This window comes from Arvicanthis niloticus, chromosome 13 (assembly GCF_011762505.2).
Source record: "Arvicanthis niloticus isolate mArvNil1 chromosome 13, mArvNil1.pat.X, whole genome shotgun sequence".
Classification (NCBI taxonomy): domain Eukaryota; kingdom Metazoa; phylum Chordata; class Mammalia; order Rodentia; family Muridae; genus Arvicanthis; species Arvicanthis niloticus.
In genome coordinates, this window is record NC_047670.1 from 44,660,256 (window position 1) to 44,677,891 (window position 17,636).

The 17,636-nt window shown below is 42.0% G+C and overlaps 1 protein-coding gene across 7 annotated transcripts in view; it reads left to right on the top strand.

Moving 5' to 3' along the window:
- Khdrbs3 (KH RNA binding domain containing, signal transduction associated 3) overlaps positions 1 to 17,636 on the top strand; it is a 414,163-nt gene that overhangs the window by 292,279 nt on the left and 104,248 nt on the right. For all 7 annotated transcript variants that reach the window (XR_004608143.2, XM_076911441.1, XM_076911440.1 and 4 more), the window contains one exon: positions 16,021 to 16,139. Coding sequence is in view for 6 of the 7 variants with exons in the window: in XM_076911441.1 (XP_076767556.1) it covers positions 16,021 to 16,139 (119 nt within the window). In the remaining variant the exon portion in view is untranslated. The remainder of the gene's footprint in view (positions 1 to 16,020; positions 16,140 to 17,636) is intronic.

The window sequence follows — 17,636 nt, forward strand, 5'->3', positions numbered from 1 at the left end:
CATTTCTAAGTGGCTTCAGTGTTCTCTAGCTTTACACACCTAGTGCCTTCACACACCCATCCAGTCCTTTTTATGAGGTCCTTCCCACTGAAGCAACTGGCATACTATCTCTTTACTTGGCTAGATCCTGACTAATAAACCCACTTGGAAAATTCTTCAGGTAGTAGAAAGCATCCAGGAATCAGCAGGCTGGAGTCTTCCATGCCAGATGCCACGCTAGAGGATCTGGCGAGCCTCAGCAGCCCCCAAAACCATGAGCACTATGCAGAAGACATAGTTATGGCAAGGCAGACTGAGCTTGAGCAAGAAGGTGGGGATGGCAGAACCTCTGCTCACTATTCTACAGCAGGGTGCTGCTCAGTGGGTGTGTGTGGTCCTTCCTTCTCCTCGAGCCACTGGCCACCGGACCACGAGGACTAAGGGAGCAGAACTGACAAACAGGGTTTTGAACAGCCTGTGAGGATGAGAGAAACGACAGACTTATCTCCTGGATCAGCGTTAGAGAGGCAGCTCAGTTTTATTTGGGGTAAATGATGCTTGTATAAAACTTAGGGAGCAGGCAGGAATATCTAGGGTAGGCGGAGATCACTGGCTGAAGAAGGCTAAAGGTACTGAGCATGGGGAGACACACCAGGAATCCCAGGCGCTTGCTGATGAGAGTCGGGTCTATAATTTTCCTTAAGGCTACTTGGCATTCCTCAGGTGGAAAGTATAGAGGTTTTGGGCTTTCTAGACAAGGTCAGAGAAGAAGCCCTGCTGGTAAAGGGAGTCCGCCATTTTGTACTGAGCTCAGGGCTTTCCAATAATGTCAGACTCTTCAACCCTAGCTAGCAGGGCTTAATAGCTGTCACAGGTCTATTTGGGAAACAAAGTAACAAGTGACTTGTCTTTTGTTAATCTCAATCTTGACTATTGTTTACTGGTCATCAAGTCTCACCCTGCTGCCCAGAAGAGGATGGCTGTTCATTTGCTCCCATCAACTCAGCAGATGTCCTAGGTGTCCTTTGATGCATGCTTTCTGTAGTCAAGGTACAAAAATTGGTTTTGGACTTACAAAGATGAATAGTGCAGTTTAAGTCTCTAGGAGCTAGTCAGTGAGACAGACTGTGAAAATGTGTGTAAATCTCAAGGTTGAAAAGGACCTTTGTGTCCAGCTTGCTGTCAGATGATTGACGCTTTCCAGAACATTGCTTAGAAGCTATAGTAGACTGGGCTTTTGGTGAACTTGAAACACTTGAAAAAACCAAAAAACCAACCCCCCCCCCAAAAAAAACCAAACAAACCCCAAAACAAACAAACAAAAAAAAAACAAACCTCCCAAAAAATAATTCAAAGTAGGCACTTCAGACTAGCCAAATGCTGTTACATGTTAGACTCCTCAGGCCTGTAAACGGAACTGATGCTCCTTTGCTGTTTCTCCCTTTCAGCCCTGATTCTCCCACACATCTTCCTCCTTGCTGTTTGTACTTAAGCAAAATTATTTATGTAAATCTTAATCTCTTTTGGATTGTTTACAGTTGCTGTAAGCACTTTGAGCAATTTCAACTTCTTAACTAGGCTCTGCGGACCACCTTTCCCCTATTATTGCCGGTTCTGTAGAACTTTTTTATTCTTTTCTCCCTAATCATTTTCCTCTCTTAATGAAATAGTGAGACCTCAACTATATTGTGCGTCCGCCTTTGTGTTCTGGCTTTAGTGAGCCAGCTGCCGTAGGTGCTGAACATGGCACCTGATCTAAAGGCACACCTTTGTCTTGGATCCTGGGTACTGTTGGTTTTGGAGTGTTTACCTTAGTCACTGGCTCATAGATCATCAAATTGTACTTAACGTAGCAAATAGACAACAGGCCACCTGCCTAACTTAGTCACTGTTAGCTTTGTGCACTAAGAGCTCTCTGTGTTTACTCTGGTTCTGAATTACTTGCCCAGACAGGCCGTCGTAAGTAATGGGTGTGTCACACACATTCAGCCTTAGAGTAGATTTGGCAGGCAAAACCTCTGGGTTGACATTCACTGAACTAAATCCTTTAGGGTTGAAGGACATGGTGAAAACTAATGAGTGTCGTTTGGCCCTGACAATGCTTTTTTTTTTTTTTTTTTTTTTTTTTTTTGTAAGATCACCATACAGGCTTAATGTACACCTCAGTTTAGAATATAAATATTTGAGCCTTTTAACATGACACCCCTGAAGGGAAATCCCCAGCTTGGTTGTCCAGTGTCAACAGAGGCAGGCGTGTATAAAATGTGTCTGGAGGACCACTAGTCGGGAGAGCTGTCTCCAGCTTTAAGATGCATGTGACCTGCTCATTTTCAACATTTGTATACATCTGTACCAAGATGGATTGTGTCCTCTGAGGCTGTGGCTATTAAAGTATATGTTGATTGATTTTTCATAAGTATGGTAACTTTCTGTTAGGCTTACTATATCAAATTTGAGAGACAGAATGCATGTTTATACTGCAGTTGTATTTTACTATTATATTTTATATTCCTTTGGTAATTTTCAGGTGGCTAAGATCAGTGGGCATGATGTGTGTTTGGCAACAGTGTATGTTGTATCACAGCATTAAGGTGTGTTGGAAGGTTGTGTGTGTGTGTGTTTTAAAGATTCCTCGGTGCGTTTTGGTTCTTACTGGATGTTTCCTTTGGAATCTAGTTGTAGTTCTGGATCATTCTATTTATCTTTAGAGTTCAGTTTTAAATAAAAGTGCCCTTTCCAGATAATATCATACAAAAAATGGTACCTAGTCTCTCGGGATTCTTTGCAAACATTGATTTGCCTTCACCCTTGCTTGTGAGCAGGACAGATTATAGACCTGACCTAACCATGTATGGTCACGAGATGATAAATTCTACTCTGATTTTATTTTGAAATCAGCCACTGTGTATATTATTGTCCATCTAGCCAATAGAAAAACACTCTTTTGTAATCTTATTAGATACGAAAGTAATAGAGAGTAAAATGCTTGTGCGATATGGTTGTTATAGAATGTTATTAGTGCGGTCATATTTCTATCTCCACGTGTGATAATGCCAGCGGGATAAATGAGAAAGACATTGAATCTTCACACAAAGGAAATGGGTTTTATAATGAGTGTGGTCTGAACAGAACTAATCTCTTTCGTGGATCATTACTCCACCTAATCATAAAACTTTTTTTAATTCAAATCCTTGCAGGGTTCTAATTGGTGACCTCGGAGCCTGATAATTGTTTAAGATAGCTGGTCCTTTGCAGAGTACTTAATGGTGTTTGCAATTAAAAGTGAGAAATGTGCTTTAACCCCAAGGTACAACTAAAAGGTAGATTTTCCTTTTCTCAGACTTTAATGGTAATTCTTGCTTTCTCCTGTAAGTTATTGACTTAAATCCTCACTAGCTTGAATTAACCAAACAGCCTGTGGGCTTCCTCACTGACAGATGTTCTGAGTTATACTGAAGATAGTCTCTGGAGCAGTCAAGGGTGGGTTGTTGTGTTCAGGATACAAACCCTGGCTTTGTTGCCATTGTCCCTTAGCTCCATCTTTCTGCTTGTCCTTTTTGGTAGTTGGTTAAGTCACTGAGCCAATTCCTACTACATGATTCATTCAACAAATATTAATTTTAGACCTTCCTTTTGCTACTATGGGACATGCAGGTGGGTCTGAAGAAGAGAAATGTTCCAGCCTTCAATACTAGGACCAGTAAACTTGCATGTGACCATAAGCTTAGTCACTCGTCCCTCTGCATGTGCACAGCTGGAACTGCAGACATTTGCTCGGGTGTGGGCCTCCTATGTCAGAAACCTCTGCTGCTTGTTATGTTTTAGTAAACAGTTGGTGGATGCAGAAAACTCTCTTTTTTTCCTGGGCAATAAACTTAGTCTATTTTGTTTGCTTACTGATTAGAAGATTTTGTTTTGTCTCAAAACCATCAGATTTGCAGGGTAGTATTTTGTGAAACAGCAGAATTTTGACTCAGACAGTCCTACAAACTTCAGCTCTGCTGTTTGATTGAGGAGAAGGGAAGGAATAGTTTCTGCTCTGAGCAGTTTGTAAGGTCTAAAAGAAAACCTGTATTGTCTAGAATGTAATAATTGCTGAACTTGTTAGATTCCTGCTACTAACGTTAGGGTCCACCTCATTTATCATTACTGTTTAGCCATTATTGTTTCAAAATTGCAACCACTGTTTTTATTAATAATTTCGGGCTGGAGGGCCAGAAAATGGTAACTTCTGAGGGAAACTTAGACTTGATTGGTGCAGTAAACAAGTGTATCCTTTGTATTTTTTTTTTTTTTACTGTAGTTTGTGTGTGTGTGTGTGTGTGTGTGTGTGTAAATAACTATATATAATTAAGAAGACAGTACAAACAATGCAAAGACAAGTGCTGGCAGTGATGCAGAAACCGTTCACACTCTTGGGGGGGGTGTGAATGAAAAGCATATAGAGATCTGAACTAAAACTAGGGCTGCCATTGAGCCCCACATCTGTATGAGGGAAGAGCAGACAGTAAGCAGAAGAGATATTTACCTTGGTGTTTATCCTGGCAGTACACACAGTAATCTGGATTTGGGGTCAACTGTTCACTAGCAGATAAATATGAAAAACACATAAACTGTCATGTATATTAAGTCATATATATATAGGGAATACTCTTCAGCTCATTTAGTATCCTCAGACACTGAAGCTGCAGGAACCCAGAGCCGAACTTGCCAGATTGCCTGAGGAAGCACAGAAGGTGTTTGATTGGCTTGGACAGGTTCCTAATGGCATTTGTTGGCTCTCCCATTGGTGCAGTGTGTGTGTCTCCTTTTCCAGAGTGATGGTGCCTCTCTTTTCTCGTGTAGGATCACAGGGAGGTAGCATCATCTTAAGTAATGCTGGCCTGTTGTTGTTCTTCGTTTTCTTCTAATGGAATAAATAAATCACAAATTAGATATTGTAAACAGTTGCTTGTATGAGTCGTGTGTTAATAGTTGTGATGCCTTTAATGTTGGTGGAGTTAGGGTTATCTTTGGAGGAATTTAAAAGTCACCTGGAAAGCCCAAGGGCAGTTTTATTAATGTTCAGGGTGGGGGTGTGGTCACAAACAGGACAGACAAGTTAAAAATCCTACCACTGGCCATGAAGAAGGGAGATGAAGGGAAAATATGTCTTTTAAGTTGGGCCTGGTGGTCAGAGAAACAGCCAGGAAGCCCAGAGTGTCACAGAGAGGAAGAAGATCAGCAGTGCCTGGCCTGGGGTCCACATTCAGAGAGCTCTCAGTTCCAGGCTTCTCTTGTCCTAGGGCAAAGAATTGCGCCAGGGCTGCCTGGCTAACTGACTGTTGAAAGTGGAAGCAGAGTGAAGTGACACTCTTTTAGTCCCAGTGTCACAGAGGCAGAGAAAGACAACTGTGAGTCCAAGGCCAACCTGGGCTATACATGGCATCTCATGCCAGCCAGAGCACACAGAATGGGGATTCTTTAGTGAGCTGAGGAAAGGACCTCAACAATACTAGTTAGGACACCCATAAGGTCTGTTTAGTTTTGCCCTGTTCATCAGCTGAAGCCAAGGCTGTTGCTACCTGGCTACATTCATTCACTAATCTTGATGTTTCAGTCTCAGTCTCTTGTCACTTGCCACACCTGTAATAATGCCATGGTGAGTGTCCCCAAATGTAATAATAATCCAATTCTTTTGTACTCTTTTGTACTCAGTAAAAATCACCGCTGAACAGTAATACTGTTTTGTACTCAGTAAAAATCACTGCTGAACAGTAATACTGACAGAGGACGGAGAGGTTAGGGGTCAGAGTGAGGTCACAGGCCTGGGATGTTCAGGGTATCTTAGGCCTTTCTCCTGTACACTAATGAGTCTTCCTACCTTGTAGCGTTGTCTCAGGGCTTACCTGCCTGGGGAGTCTTCTATAAATACACCTTAGTGCCCAGTAGCAGTACTTGGCCTTCTTACTCACCCATAAGATGTGCAATTAATAATTTCATTCTCTTCTCCCTTAGACAAATGTGGCTGCCATTTCCTTATGTGCGGGTTTTAACCTTATGTATTTTCTCGAAAAAGATTTGTTCCAGTTTATGAATAGTGTGTTTCCAAGAGTACTTACTATTTAGATATCTATTGATTCTTTTTCTGTATTAACAATGTGTTTACATGTGTTTATGCTGAGCTTGTACAGTCTCACTAGGCAGTGACAGGTGTCTACTCTGCCATGTCATCTTTTTTTATTTTGGAACACTATTTACAAGATCATGAGCTGAGTGAGTCAGTGGAGGTTAGGCAGGTTTTAGCATATTCAAGCCTGGTTTAGATGCAAGAGGTGTTCCTTTAGGCATGTATTACTTTATTAAAATTATTTTTTAATGAAAACGTTTGTGGAGTTGGAAGTTAAAATTTTCTTTTCAGAGCTGCAGGTGCAACAGCATTGTAGTAATCTGCCAAATAGGATTTCTGATGGGTGGGGATGCTGTCTGTGGATCTTTTAAGATCACTCTTAAATCCCACCTGCATCGTTACGCTTACTTTAAATTGTCTCTCTGAATGTCAAACACATACTTCATTCTCTGTACATGAATTCCTCATTTTAGTATAGATTTTTTGATTAAAGTTTTGGTTAAAAGCATTGGTTGGGGTGATTGAAAGGCTGTGTTTCACACTGTTCTTCTTTGTGTAGGCTGATCTGCATTAGCAAAGGCCCAGTTACTTTCACTGTAGTTCTTTGTAGCACTGCCTAATCTGTATTATTCTCTCATAGGTCTCTGAATTCTTAACACAATACCTTTTAAAAACTACTACATCATGACATTTAGAAGAACATTTCATCAGGGGCTACTACCTCCTTACACACTTGCTCAGCTCATTCCAATCTATTTTAAAACATCTATTCAGCCATGTAGAAACTATGCATGGAACCCTTCCTGTGTGTTTTAGTTAGTGTTTTACTGCTGTGAAGAGACAACATGACCAAAGCAACTCTTATAAGGATAGCATTTAATATGGGCTAACTTACAGGTTTAAAGGTTTAGTCCATTATCATCAAGGCAGGAGCACGGCAGCATCCAGTCAGGCATGGTACAGAAGGAGCTGAGAGTTCTGCATCTTAGTCCAAAGGCAAACAGGAGAAGACTGGCTTTCAGGGAGCTAGGGTGAGGGTCTTAAAGCCCACACCCACAAAGAAACACTTCCTCCAACAAGGCCACACATACTCTAACAAGGGCCACTCTTCCTAGTAGTGCACTCCCTGGTCCAAGCATATACAAACCATTATACTGTGCTAGGAACTGGAACATTGGAAAGGTAAAGGAACAGAGTTGTCTATCTTTCATAGGCACCATTTTTGGGTGGAGTAGAAGACTGAACATGGAGTACAGGGACACACTGACCACAGACAGACCTGGGATGGGGAATGTTTTAACACAGGAGTTAGATGTAGAGCTATGTTTTTTGTGTTGTTCAAGAATTATAAAGTTAAACTAGAAAAGAAATGATATTCTTCAAGAACTCCTGTCTCAGAGGTGACTTTATTTGGCAAATGTGAACTACTTAGGTTGAAGTTGCCTGTGTCATGTTACTGTCATAACTTTTGAAGTGCTTTGTCATTCAGAAATGACACATTGACCCTATAGGATAAGTGCTGTGTTCTCTTATTTTTCTTCCCTTTCCTGATAGTTAATCAGCAGCACAGGGGTAGTGATTCTTGTGGCAGCCATACACTGCTCTGTGTGCTGCTGAGTTATTTTTTGAGCTCTTTTGAGGAACTATGTTTCAGTTTCTTCTTGGAGAGTTTGTGTGTATTCATCAGGGTTCTCTAGAGGAACAGAACTGATAGAATGAATCTAATATAATTCCATATATAATAAATCCCACGTATATCCCATACATATTCTTCAGTCCCCAGAGCTGGGGGTCTCAGCTGGTCTTCACTATACTCTGGAGTCCAGGAGAAGTAGGCTCGATACCAGTGAAGGAACGGACTTGACAGTGAAAGCAAGAGCAAGCAGGCAAAGCACAAAAGCTTCCTTCTCCCATGTCCTTTATATAGGCTGACAGCACAAGTTGTGAATTAAAGGTAGATCTTTCTACCTCAATTGGGTTAAAGGTGAATCTTCCCACCTCAGAAAATCTAGATTAAATGTGGTCTTCCTACTTTAAATCATTTAATTCAGAAAAACAAAAAACAAAGAACAACAAAACACCCTCATAGCTGTGCCCAGCACCTCCCACCCCACAGATTTTAGTTAAATCCAGATATAGTTAACAACCAAGAATAGCCACCACAAGTCCACTGCACATCAGTTGGACACACATTTACATAACTTTATAGCATGTTTAATTACCAAAAAACCAATAACCAAGTCATAATTGTGCCTGACATGATACAACTATCCCACGTACAAACACATTCTATTTTTAACTAGGTCATAATTACATCTAACATAACTATTCCTTGTACAAGGTACAACCTCAAACATCTTACACATTTTACAATAGGTGGCAATGCCTCTTAAGATACATTCTTTTTGTATCTAAAAACTTAAAGTATGCTAACAATATTCTCTTAATTGATGTTACATTACACAATAAAGAAATCATAGGAACACAGATATCTATGCAAACACATTCTTAAAAACATATGACACACACATTTGTCAGTTATCTTCATTTCTGTAACTGGTCACATGGCTTAGCTGGTATTTATAGTCACTTTCCTCTACTACCCATTCTGTATTTTTCCCCCATTAGCAAGCACCTGAGCAGGTCTTGGTTCTTTTCCTGGAGGAGTGACCCATGCCTTCCTTCCTGATGGGTCTGTGCCCTGTGTTATGCTGCCTGATTTAGGCTGTTGTGGTTTCCCGTTGACTTTAATCACAGGATGTGGTAGCACCAAGAGTTGCCCTAAGGGATCTTCTGCACTCTAGACATAATCGTTCTTACCTCTGTTGTGGAGAAACAATCCAATTTCCCCATAGTAATCTGGATCTGTCATTCCTCCTAATACTGTTACTCCTTAGCCTGTTGACTTAAGGATATCAGAAACCCAAAGTGACCAGGGGGATGTCTCAGCTTCCAGTTCACTGCAATGGTTGTTGTGGCTCCCCTTCCTCTAGAACCAAACCTTCTAGGCCGATAGAACTTAGTGTGGACGGAACAGTACACAGACATTGTCCTAGTGGGCTGCTAGGGGTGAGATATTGAGTGGAACTTTTACCTTTTCCACCCCTTGATTCCTGGATTCCTGGATCCTAGGTATGAGAGAACATATATCATGCCCTATATCACCATCTGGAGAACCGTGACCCAGCCCTTCAGGCTGCTGCTACCTAATTGGTGCCATAACTGTGTCTTGAAAAGGCCATTCCATCTTTGTTAGGCCAGTTGCTTCAGGATGGTGAGCACCATGGAAACACCATTGGATTCCACGACTGTTGGCTTGTTGTTGCACTTCTCTGGCTGTGAAGTGAGTTCCTTGCTAAGAAGCAATACTGTGTGCAATACCATGATGGTGGTTAAGGCATTCTGTAATCCACAGACAGCCGTGTACGCAGAAGCACTGAGTACAGGAAAAGCAAATCCATAAACAGAGTAAGTGTCTACTCCAGTAAGAACAAAGTGCTGTACATTCCATGGAAGAAGTGGCCCAGTGTAGTCAACCAGCTCACCAGAATCAGCAGCGATTCCAGACCAGTATCCAGTAGACCCCAGCAAGTCTGATTGCTGCCTTCACTGAGTTATTTATTCTTGTAAAAGACCATAGGTCGCTTTGAGGAAAGATTGGGGAAAGGTTGAAAGTAGGAATGGAGAAAGGCAAACAAAAAACTCTTAGGTATTTTATCAAGGTCCAATTGACAACTAAGAGCCACCACAGTTCATAAATTCCTAGGTAGGAGTTTAACACTCAGCCTTGGATTCAAGGGGTTTCGAGTTCAGAGATGGGGCCTGTCTGCCACCACTCTTCCTATTGTGGGTGCTAGGCCACAAGATTGATTTTTGCTTTTTCTTAATATTAAAATTGTTCCATTGTATTGTAGGTGAACCACCCAGAGCAGCAAGTTCTTTCTGAGTGAATCACTTGCACCTTTGTCATGCGTATGACTGTGTTTGTATGTCCCTCCTCCGCCCCTTTAGTGCCTGTCTGCTTCAGTTGATTTATTTATTTATTTATTTATTTATTTATTTATTTATTTATTTATTTATCTTCACTTAATTCTATAGGGTACTTTGCCAGTAGAGGAATCTGTCTTTGCCTTTTCATTTGGGTTTGGGTCTTGATCAATTCTTGATGGCACACAGAATTCCTTAAGCTACACTTTGAAACCTCACAGGCAGTCACTGGCATTGAAGTTTTATCATTCCAGGCTTCTCCTGACAGGGAAACAGCACTTCTCACAGAGAAGCCTTGTGGCAGCAGAGGAAAGGAGGAGGAGCAGATGTGTCTGTATTTACAGGGCCTGGGGACGCTTAGGGGTTACAGCTCTGAGAACACTGTTACATTTCATTTAAAATGAGACAGAGATTGTTAGTTGTTGACATTAGCTGATGTTGTGGGGTAAGTGCACTAGAGAGCACACAGATACTCTAAAGCTGACTAGGACGTGTGTATTGCTGGCTATTTAGGCTGTGTGTGGAACTTGTTCGAGTCTTGTAGCCCCGAGCCTCCTCACTGCTCTGTCTTTTATTCACAACTTCCTGGTTGTTACATTGTAGTTTTCTAGAAGCCAAACTACAGAGCCAAAGGACAGGGTGAGTACTTTTAGCGTCTGTTACACTGAGGGACTTTCCTCTAATGGTTGACTTAGTCTTCCTGTTTTGGCAGGTGTTATAGCCAACATGCTGGGTTTTAAGGCCTGCATGATGCTTCTAAAACAATGTAAGTTTTGCTAAGATCCTAGGGGTCTGTGGCTCTGAAGATATGGCAAAAACAGGCCAGTGAAGTAAAGAGGGACATACGTCACATCACAGCAAGGGGATTGAGGGCATTGTAGTGCGTGGCACACACATATCGCAACAGGATGCTCTGGTGTGTTCCCACATGTGAGACAGTAGAGAAAAGGGCCAGCAGGGGATTGCTGTCAGACAGTTGTACTGTTTCATTTTTGCCAGAAGAGAAAAAGTTTGTGTGCTCTGTAACAGTGAGAATGTACTTCACAAGATTGAGCTGCACACTTACAAGTGGAATGCTTAAACAGAATAAAACCCATGTGTGTTCTTTAAGGTAAAGAGAAAAAGAAAAGGCTTGGCCTCCAGTGTTACATCACCTGCATAGAAATCCCGATTCCCCCTTCATTAGCCTGCTTTTGGCACGCTAAGCATGAGTATCCTGCTTTATAAAATGATGTAGGAGATGAAAATTTCTAGAATGGAAAGAGAACCCACAGCCACTTGTATGATGAACTATTGTTCCCAAAAATCATAATAATCAAATTGTCATTGCTCAAATCGGTTTCGCGCCACTTCATGGTTTCCCCTTGTTTTTGTGGTGTGGGGCATGGTGTGTACAGAGCACAAGTGGAGCTTTGTTAGGAGCCATCAGCCCTTTCTAGATTGCCAGAGTCCTTTCTTGCATGTCTGCTGTGTTCTACCTTCTCTGCCACTCTGTCCCTCAGAGGCGGGTACGTCCTCTGGGGTCGTGTCAAGCTCATAACCATATGATTTCTGCTACCAGCGTATGATGGGAAGTAGGGAGAAGGATATCTGAGTATTTGATTTCTCTGTTGTTCTCCCTGTGGTGTGCCTGGATTTGACTGCCTGTCTCTGTGGAAGCTCATCTCTGCTGCTTCACTCATAGTACCTCTTCCTGTCTCCCCTACCCTGTCTCTGTTCCTGTCTCCCTCAGTTCCAAGTCTTACTCCTGATCCTTCCCTTGCCTTGTGCCCTCATACCTCTTCCTTCTTAACCCTCGATCTCTTTATTAAATTAAATTTTTATTGCTATGATTCTCCATACCTTTGTTGGAATTTTTTTTTTACAGACTTAGTTTGAGTTTATGTGTTTGGGTGTCTTGTGTGTATGTGGATAAGTTCACTGAGTGCATGCTGGGTGCCCCACAGATGCCTGAAGAGGGTGACGGTTCCCTCTGATCTTGAAGCTAATAAATGGGTGTGAGCCACCGTGTGGGTGCTGGGAACCCAACCCTGTCCTCTGCAAGAACAGCAAGTCATCTTTCCTGCTTTTGTGGCTAGCCCTTTATTAAACTGTTCAGATGACTCTAATTTATCTGTTTCTTTCTGGAGTCCCATTTTGAAGGTCAGTTACTTAATAAGAAAGAAGCTCCAGGAAGGCCAAGTTGCAGTGTGAGAGCTTCAAGCTAATGGGTTTCGCAGGAAAGTGTAAGTTCTGAGTGCACTCAGCCCAGGAACTCATGGCCTCCTTAATACTTGCCTTCCGGTCCTCTCTTGTAACAACAATCTCTAAACCAGGCACACACACACACACACACACACACAAACACACACACACACACACACACACACACACACGACAAGAGTCATTGGGTTTATTCTTCTGTTAGTAAAAGCATGTGGATAACCTTTGTTGATACATACTAGGGGAGGCCTGCCTTTCTGAGTTCTGAAGCGATCATGGCAGATTGTGACTAACACCTGTCTGAGATGTGGGGAGGGAGTGAGAACAAGCTGCTGAGGCTGTACACAGGCACAGGTGATGATGCTTAGACTGTTGAGTCAGTGTCCTCTGCAAGTCACCTGCAAGGCAGCTCCTTGCAGGTTTAAAAAATGGGTTTAAAAGTACTCATGAAGGGTAAGTTAATAGTCTGCCCCCTTCCCTAACTTATTCATTGAAGCAAGGTGTCTCAATCAAACCCAGAACGCATTGATTCTGATACTGCTAGTCTCCTTTAGCCAGGCTGCTCTAGGATCCCATCTCTGCCTCTGTGCCTGGAACTAACCGTGGACTAGTACACCCACCTAGCATTTACACAAGTTTCTGGAGATCTGAACACTGGCCCTCACATTTTCACCCACGGAACATGTACACCCGCCGACGCCTGTACTCACACTCATGTAGAAGCATACATACGTGCATGCATGCATACTATTCACAAACATATGAAGAAAAATGGGGAAAAAATCTAATCGTTTTAAAGGAAATTTTAGTTTACCTCATTTGTTGACTTCTGTGTCAAAGATTATTTCTAATTATTGCATAGCTAATAAAAGATGGGATTTATTTTCTTATACTAACTAAAGCAGCTGACTTGTGACTTATTGCTGTTTTATTCTTTAGATTTTTTTTGAGATATCTAATCATATATACAATTATGACCATATCCTCCTCCCAGTTCCTCCAGTTTCTCAATGTGTCCACCCCAACTCTATGACCTTCCTCTCTCTTTTTAAAAAATAATCTACTAAGTTCAATTAATGTTGCCCATAAGTGCAGGGGTATGAGCCATCCACTTGAGTGGTCAGTCTACCAGAGGCCACACCCCCAAGAATGATTTTCCCTTTCCCTGCTTCTGTCACCTGCCACTGGCTTCTCCATTAGGAAGGAGGCCTTATGAGCTCCTCCCCAGTTCATACTGAACTCTGGCTTGTTTTGTACAGTAACTGGGGTTGCTGTGAGCTCCTGAGTGCAATGGCCGTGTCATGTCCAGGGGACTGCATTTTCAGCACTTCTTCCCAGCCAGCTTCTTCCAGGCTTTCTGCCTCCTCTTCCAAGAGTCACAGAGAGTTGGAGGTGGTGTTTAATAAACATGGCCTATTTTTGGCTGAATAAGAATTCTTCTATGTCAATACTGTGCTACCCAATTCAAAAAGAAAGCTTTCTGACTGAGGCTAAGAGCAGCCTGGGCCTATTTAGAGGGCAGTTTGGCAGCATGGCCATTTAGAAAATTAACAGGAGGTTCTACCCTCGTATGTGTGACTATCCTCCCAAGTACCCTCCCTTTAGTCAAAGATTATAATACCATCCTAGGCATAAAGCTCCCCCCTTTGAGCAGAACAGGCCAGAGAGCAGATGGCTACTCCGTGACAGTCATACCCCTTCTGCACAAGTGGCATATCTTCCTGGCCCGTTGGTACTGCATCCTGCAAGGTCTATTGCTGGGTAAGGCCATTGCTGCCTTTTATCTCCCAGCAGCCTAATGAGAGCTAGACAGTAGGGAGGAAATTTCTTCATAGGTTTCAGTTGATTTCTTTATGTCTCTTGACCAACATGAGTGGTGTCTTCAGCAGCTGGGTTTTACTTTGTGGTTACGGTGGGTACCAAGAGCAATGGTGTAGCCTGTGTTGTTTGGACACCTCTGGGGAGGGGACCTGTGCCTGGGATGGCAGTTATTTTTAATAGTCATGTTTTCTGGATGGCATTGCTACTTAAAAAGCAAGCAAATAAGCAAACAGACAAAAAAAAAAAAAAAAAAAGTAAACACATTTTGAAGCTGTCCTGCCTTTTCCTACCTTCTAGTAAGTTTCCATAAGGCTTTTTTACTGCACCGTGATCTTGGTTAACCCATCGTCTCTTCCCCCACCCCTCTCATACTTATACCTTTGACGCCCACTACGTCACCCTCCTTTTTCATAGGTTACTTGTTGTACTCTTTCCTTCAATTACATTTTAATTGGGTTGTACCATAGGTTTCCATATACCCTTCCTCTAGGTCACCCGAAAGGACTCAGTGCTTTTTATTGAAGACTAAAAATAATTAATTTATCACACTCTTATTATGCCATTGATCCTGAAATTTTCCAACTTTAGATTTAATTATGGAAGAGGTCTGAAGGTTTCTCACCTTCAAGTCTCTCCTTTCTCTCTTTCCCTCCCCCCAGTGCTCTAGCTCCTGTTGCAGTGTCTCTTGACACCATCAGACCTCTACTGTCAGGCAGGTGCCCTGTGCTCCTGTCGAGACGGAGTTAGAGCAAGACATGCACACTCATGCACTGCACCTGCCTCCTCCTCAGGGCAGAGACAGAGACTTAGATTGTGTGTCTGCGTGTGTGTGTGTGTGTGTGTGTGTGTGTGTATACATGCATGCGCATTAAACAAGCACAGTGATGTGTACAGATCCCCATCTGTACACTCATGTGACTACTAGTTCTTCATTTCTCTGGGCCCTGTATCTTGTACTTGCTGGGGGGAAAGTCCACCTGCTTGAGCACAGCCTCTTGTACACAACCAAGTACTGTTGACAATACACAACCTGAATAAAAATATATACTATGTCCAGTTTCTGAAACTTGCAGGTGGCAGGTGGCAGGTGGCAGGCAGTAGATGTTTGTAGAAGTAGGCTTTACAGTAGAGAAACTGGGCCTCTGGTGAGAGATGCTATCTCCGTTTTTTCTACTTAGAGTAATAGAGTTGTCTCTTTACATGCTCTGTGAGAGCCAAACCAGGAGGGATTAATTTTCTTGTTCCTGTTACTTCCCTGAGGAAGGAGAATCAGTGGGTTTCAGATGGATGAACCTTGAAAAAAGATGAGATCATGCCGGCATCACGGGAAAGTGGGGTGCATTGCCACAGACTGTGTGTTAATCTGTAGTGGGTGGTGCTGTGTAAAGAGGTGGACTGCAGTGGGGACCCTGCTGACAACAGGCCATCTATGTTTGTCAAGCCAACTTAGAGCCAATTTTTAAAAATTACAAAAAAAAATGAAATAGAAATTTCATAATTGCATTGTTTCCCACTCCCTTTCCTCCCTCTAACCTCTCTCCTGTTCCCCTTGTTCTTCAGATAGGTGTCTTAGAGCTAGTTCTTGGTAGTACAAGCTGTAGAACGCCTGGTAAGAACAGTAATTAGGTAGGGTACTGATGCTGTGTAACTCAACTGAGAACAGGAAAGAAGAGATGATTCTTATTATTTAATTTGTGGTTGTCCACTTCACCTTCATTAGCTGCCTTGAAAGTCATACTTTGTGCATTTTTCATTTATGAAGATTTCCTTGGTAAAATACATCTGTTACTACTTGAAAAACAATTATGCCAATTTAACAGTCTTTATTTCTGCATGTATGTGCCTTCCACAGTGGAGCTAGGCAGAATCCACACCGGCGGCTGAGTCACATGCTTCATGGATTTTTTTTTTTGCCTCCACAGAAATAGAAAAGTTTCAAAAGGGAGAAGGCAAGGATGAAGAGAAATACATTGATGTGGTGATCAACAAGAACATGAAGCTGGGACAGAAAGTGCTGATTCCTGTAAAGCAGTTTCCCAAGGTAAGAGAGAGCTGTGGACTGCTGTTGCCCTGAGCCCAGGAGCAGACGCTGGAGTTACTGGCTCTGGCCTTCACACACCTGAAGCTAATTAAAACTTTTTGGTGAATGGAGTGATTTGAATCTTTTGTTTGACTCCAGAATAAATTGTAGAGTCATAAGAAATATATTTATATTATACTAGCCATGTGCCTAGCCTGCCTTTCTCTTTGGTTCCCTCATTTAAAATATAAAACAGAGTGGTTTAGAGCTGAAATTGTTGATATGAGATGCATAGACCAACATTGGGTGTATGCATGCGCACGCTTAAGAAACCCCCTGTTGTCATGAGATTGGACTCTGATGGCAGACAGACATGCTGTCTTTATGTCATTGTTCATTTCTTTCCATTACAGTCTTCATTACCCGGTGTCTAGGAACTAGTTTACATGGTTTTCAGTAGGGTGTTATACATTACATTGCATGAGTGCTTTTATTACAAGGCATTTTGTGACAGGTAGTTTCATTCATCTGGCCAAATGCCAAGTACTAAAATTAAGCTATGTTCAATTTTTCAAAGAATTCCTGTCCTCCTCCTCTTCTTCTTTCTCTTCCTCCTCCTTTTCTTCTTCCTCCTCTTCCTCTTCTTCCTCCTCTTCCTCCTCTTCCTCCTCCTTCTTTTTCCCCCAAAGTGGTTGCACACTGTGATGTGTCCATAGGTAAAGTGTTTGGATTGTGTCTGTCTGTGCCACATCTCTTTTGGAGTATGTCCCACCGTCAGGGTTTTGCTATTATTATACATTGTATTGTATTAGTCTTTTCTTGTGTTGTTAGCTTACATTTCCCTGATGACTAACAGTGTTGTCTATTTCTGTCTGCTGTTGTAAAGGTCACAACATTCTTGACCCATTTATCTCTTGGCTACATGTATTTTGATGGTTAGGAACAAGTACTTTTTTAAACTTCTGTTTGGAAATGTTTAGCTCAATCTTTGGTTTACAGTATTTTGGTAGAATCTTTCTTTGAGGAGTCTTTAATGTTTAAAATATTTTGTCTTACAGTTATATACTTCAATAAACTTAAATCTTGATCATTCTCAGAAAAATATTAAAATCATTAGTAAACTGTAAATACATTCTCTTTTTTCTTATGAGAATTTCTTTACATTAAGGATAGTGGTACATCTCAAATGTGTTTTCTAAATTATGTGTAAGTTAGAGGTTAAAGGTGTCCTCCAGCAATCCCTCTGTTGGAAACTTACCCCTCAACTTTATTGTCAGTCATGTTTGGAGGTGGGACCTTTTGGAAGGCACTAGAATTAGACTGTTCATGAAGGGGTGGGGGGGCACATTGATGGCAGGTGTTGCTTATAAAAGGAAGATGACTCAGTGGGTTGCTCAGGTGTGGGGCCTTGGGCTCAGATCTCCAGCCCCCGGTTAAAGGCTGGCATAGTGGCACACTTGTAACTTTATCAGTGGTTGGGTGAATATAGGAAGCCAGCCAGTCCAGCCAAAATAATGA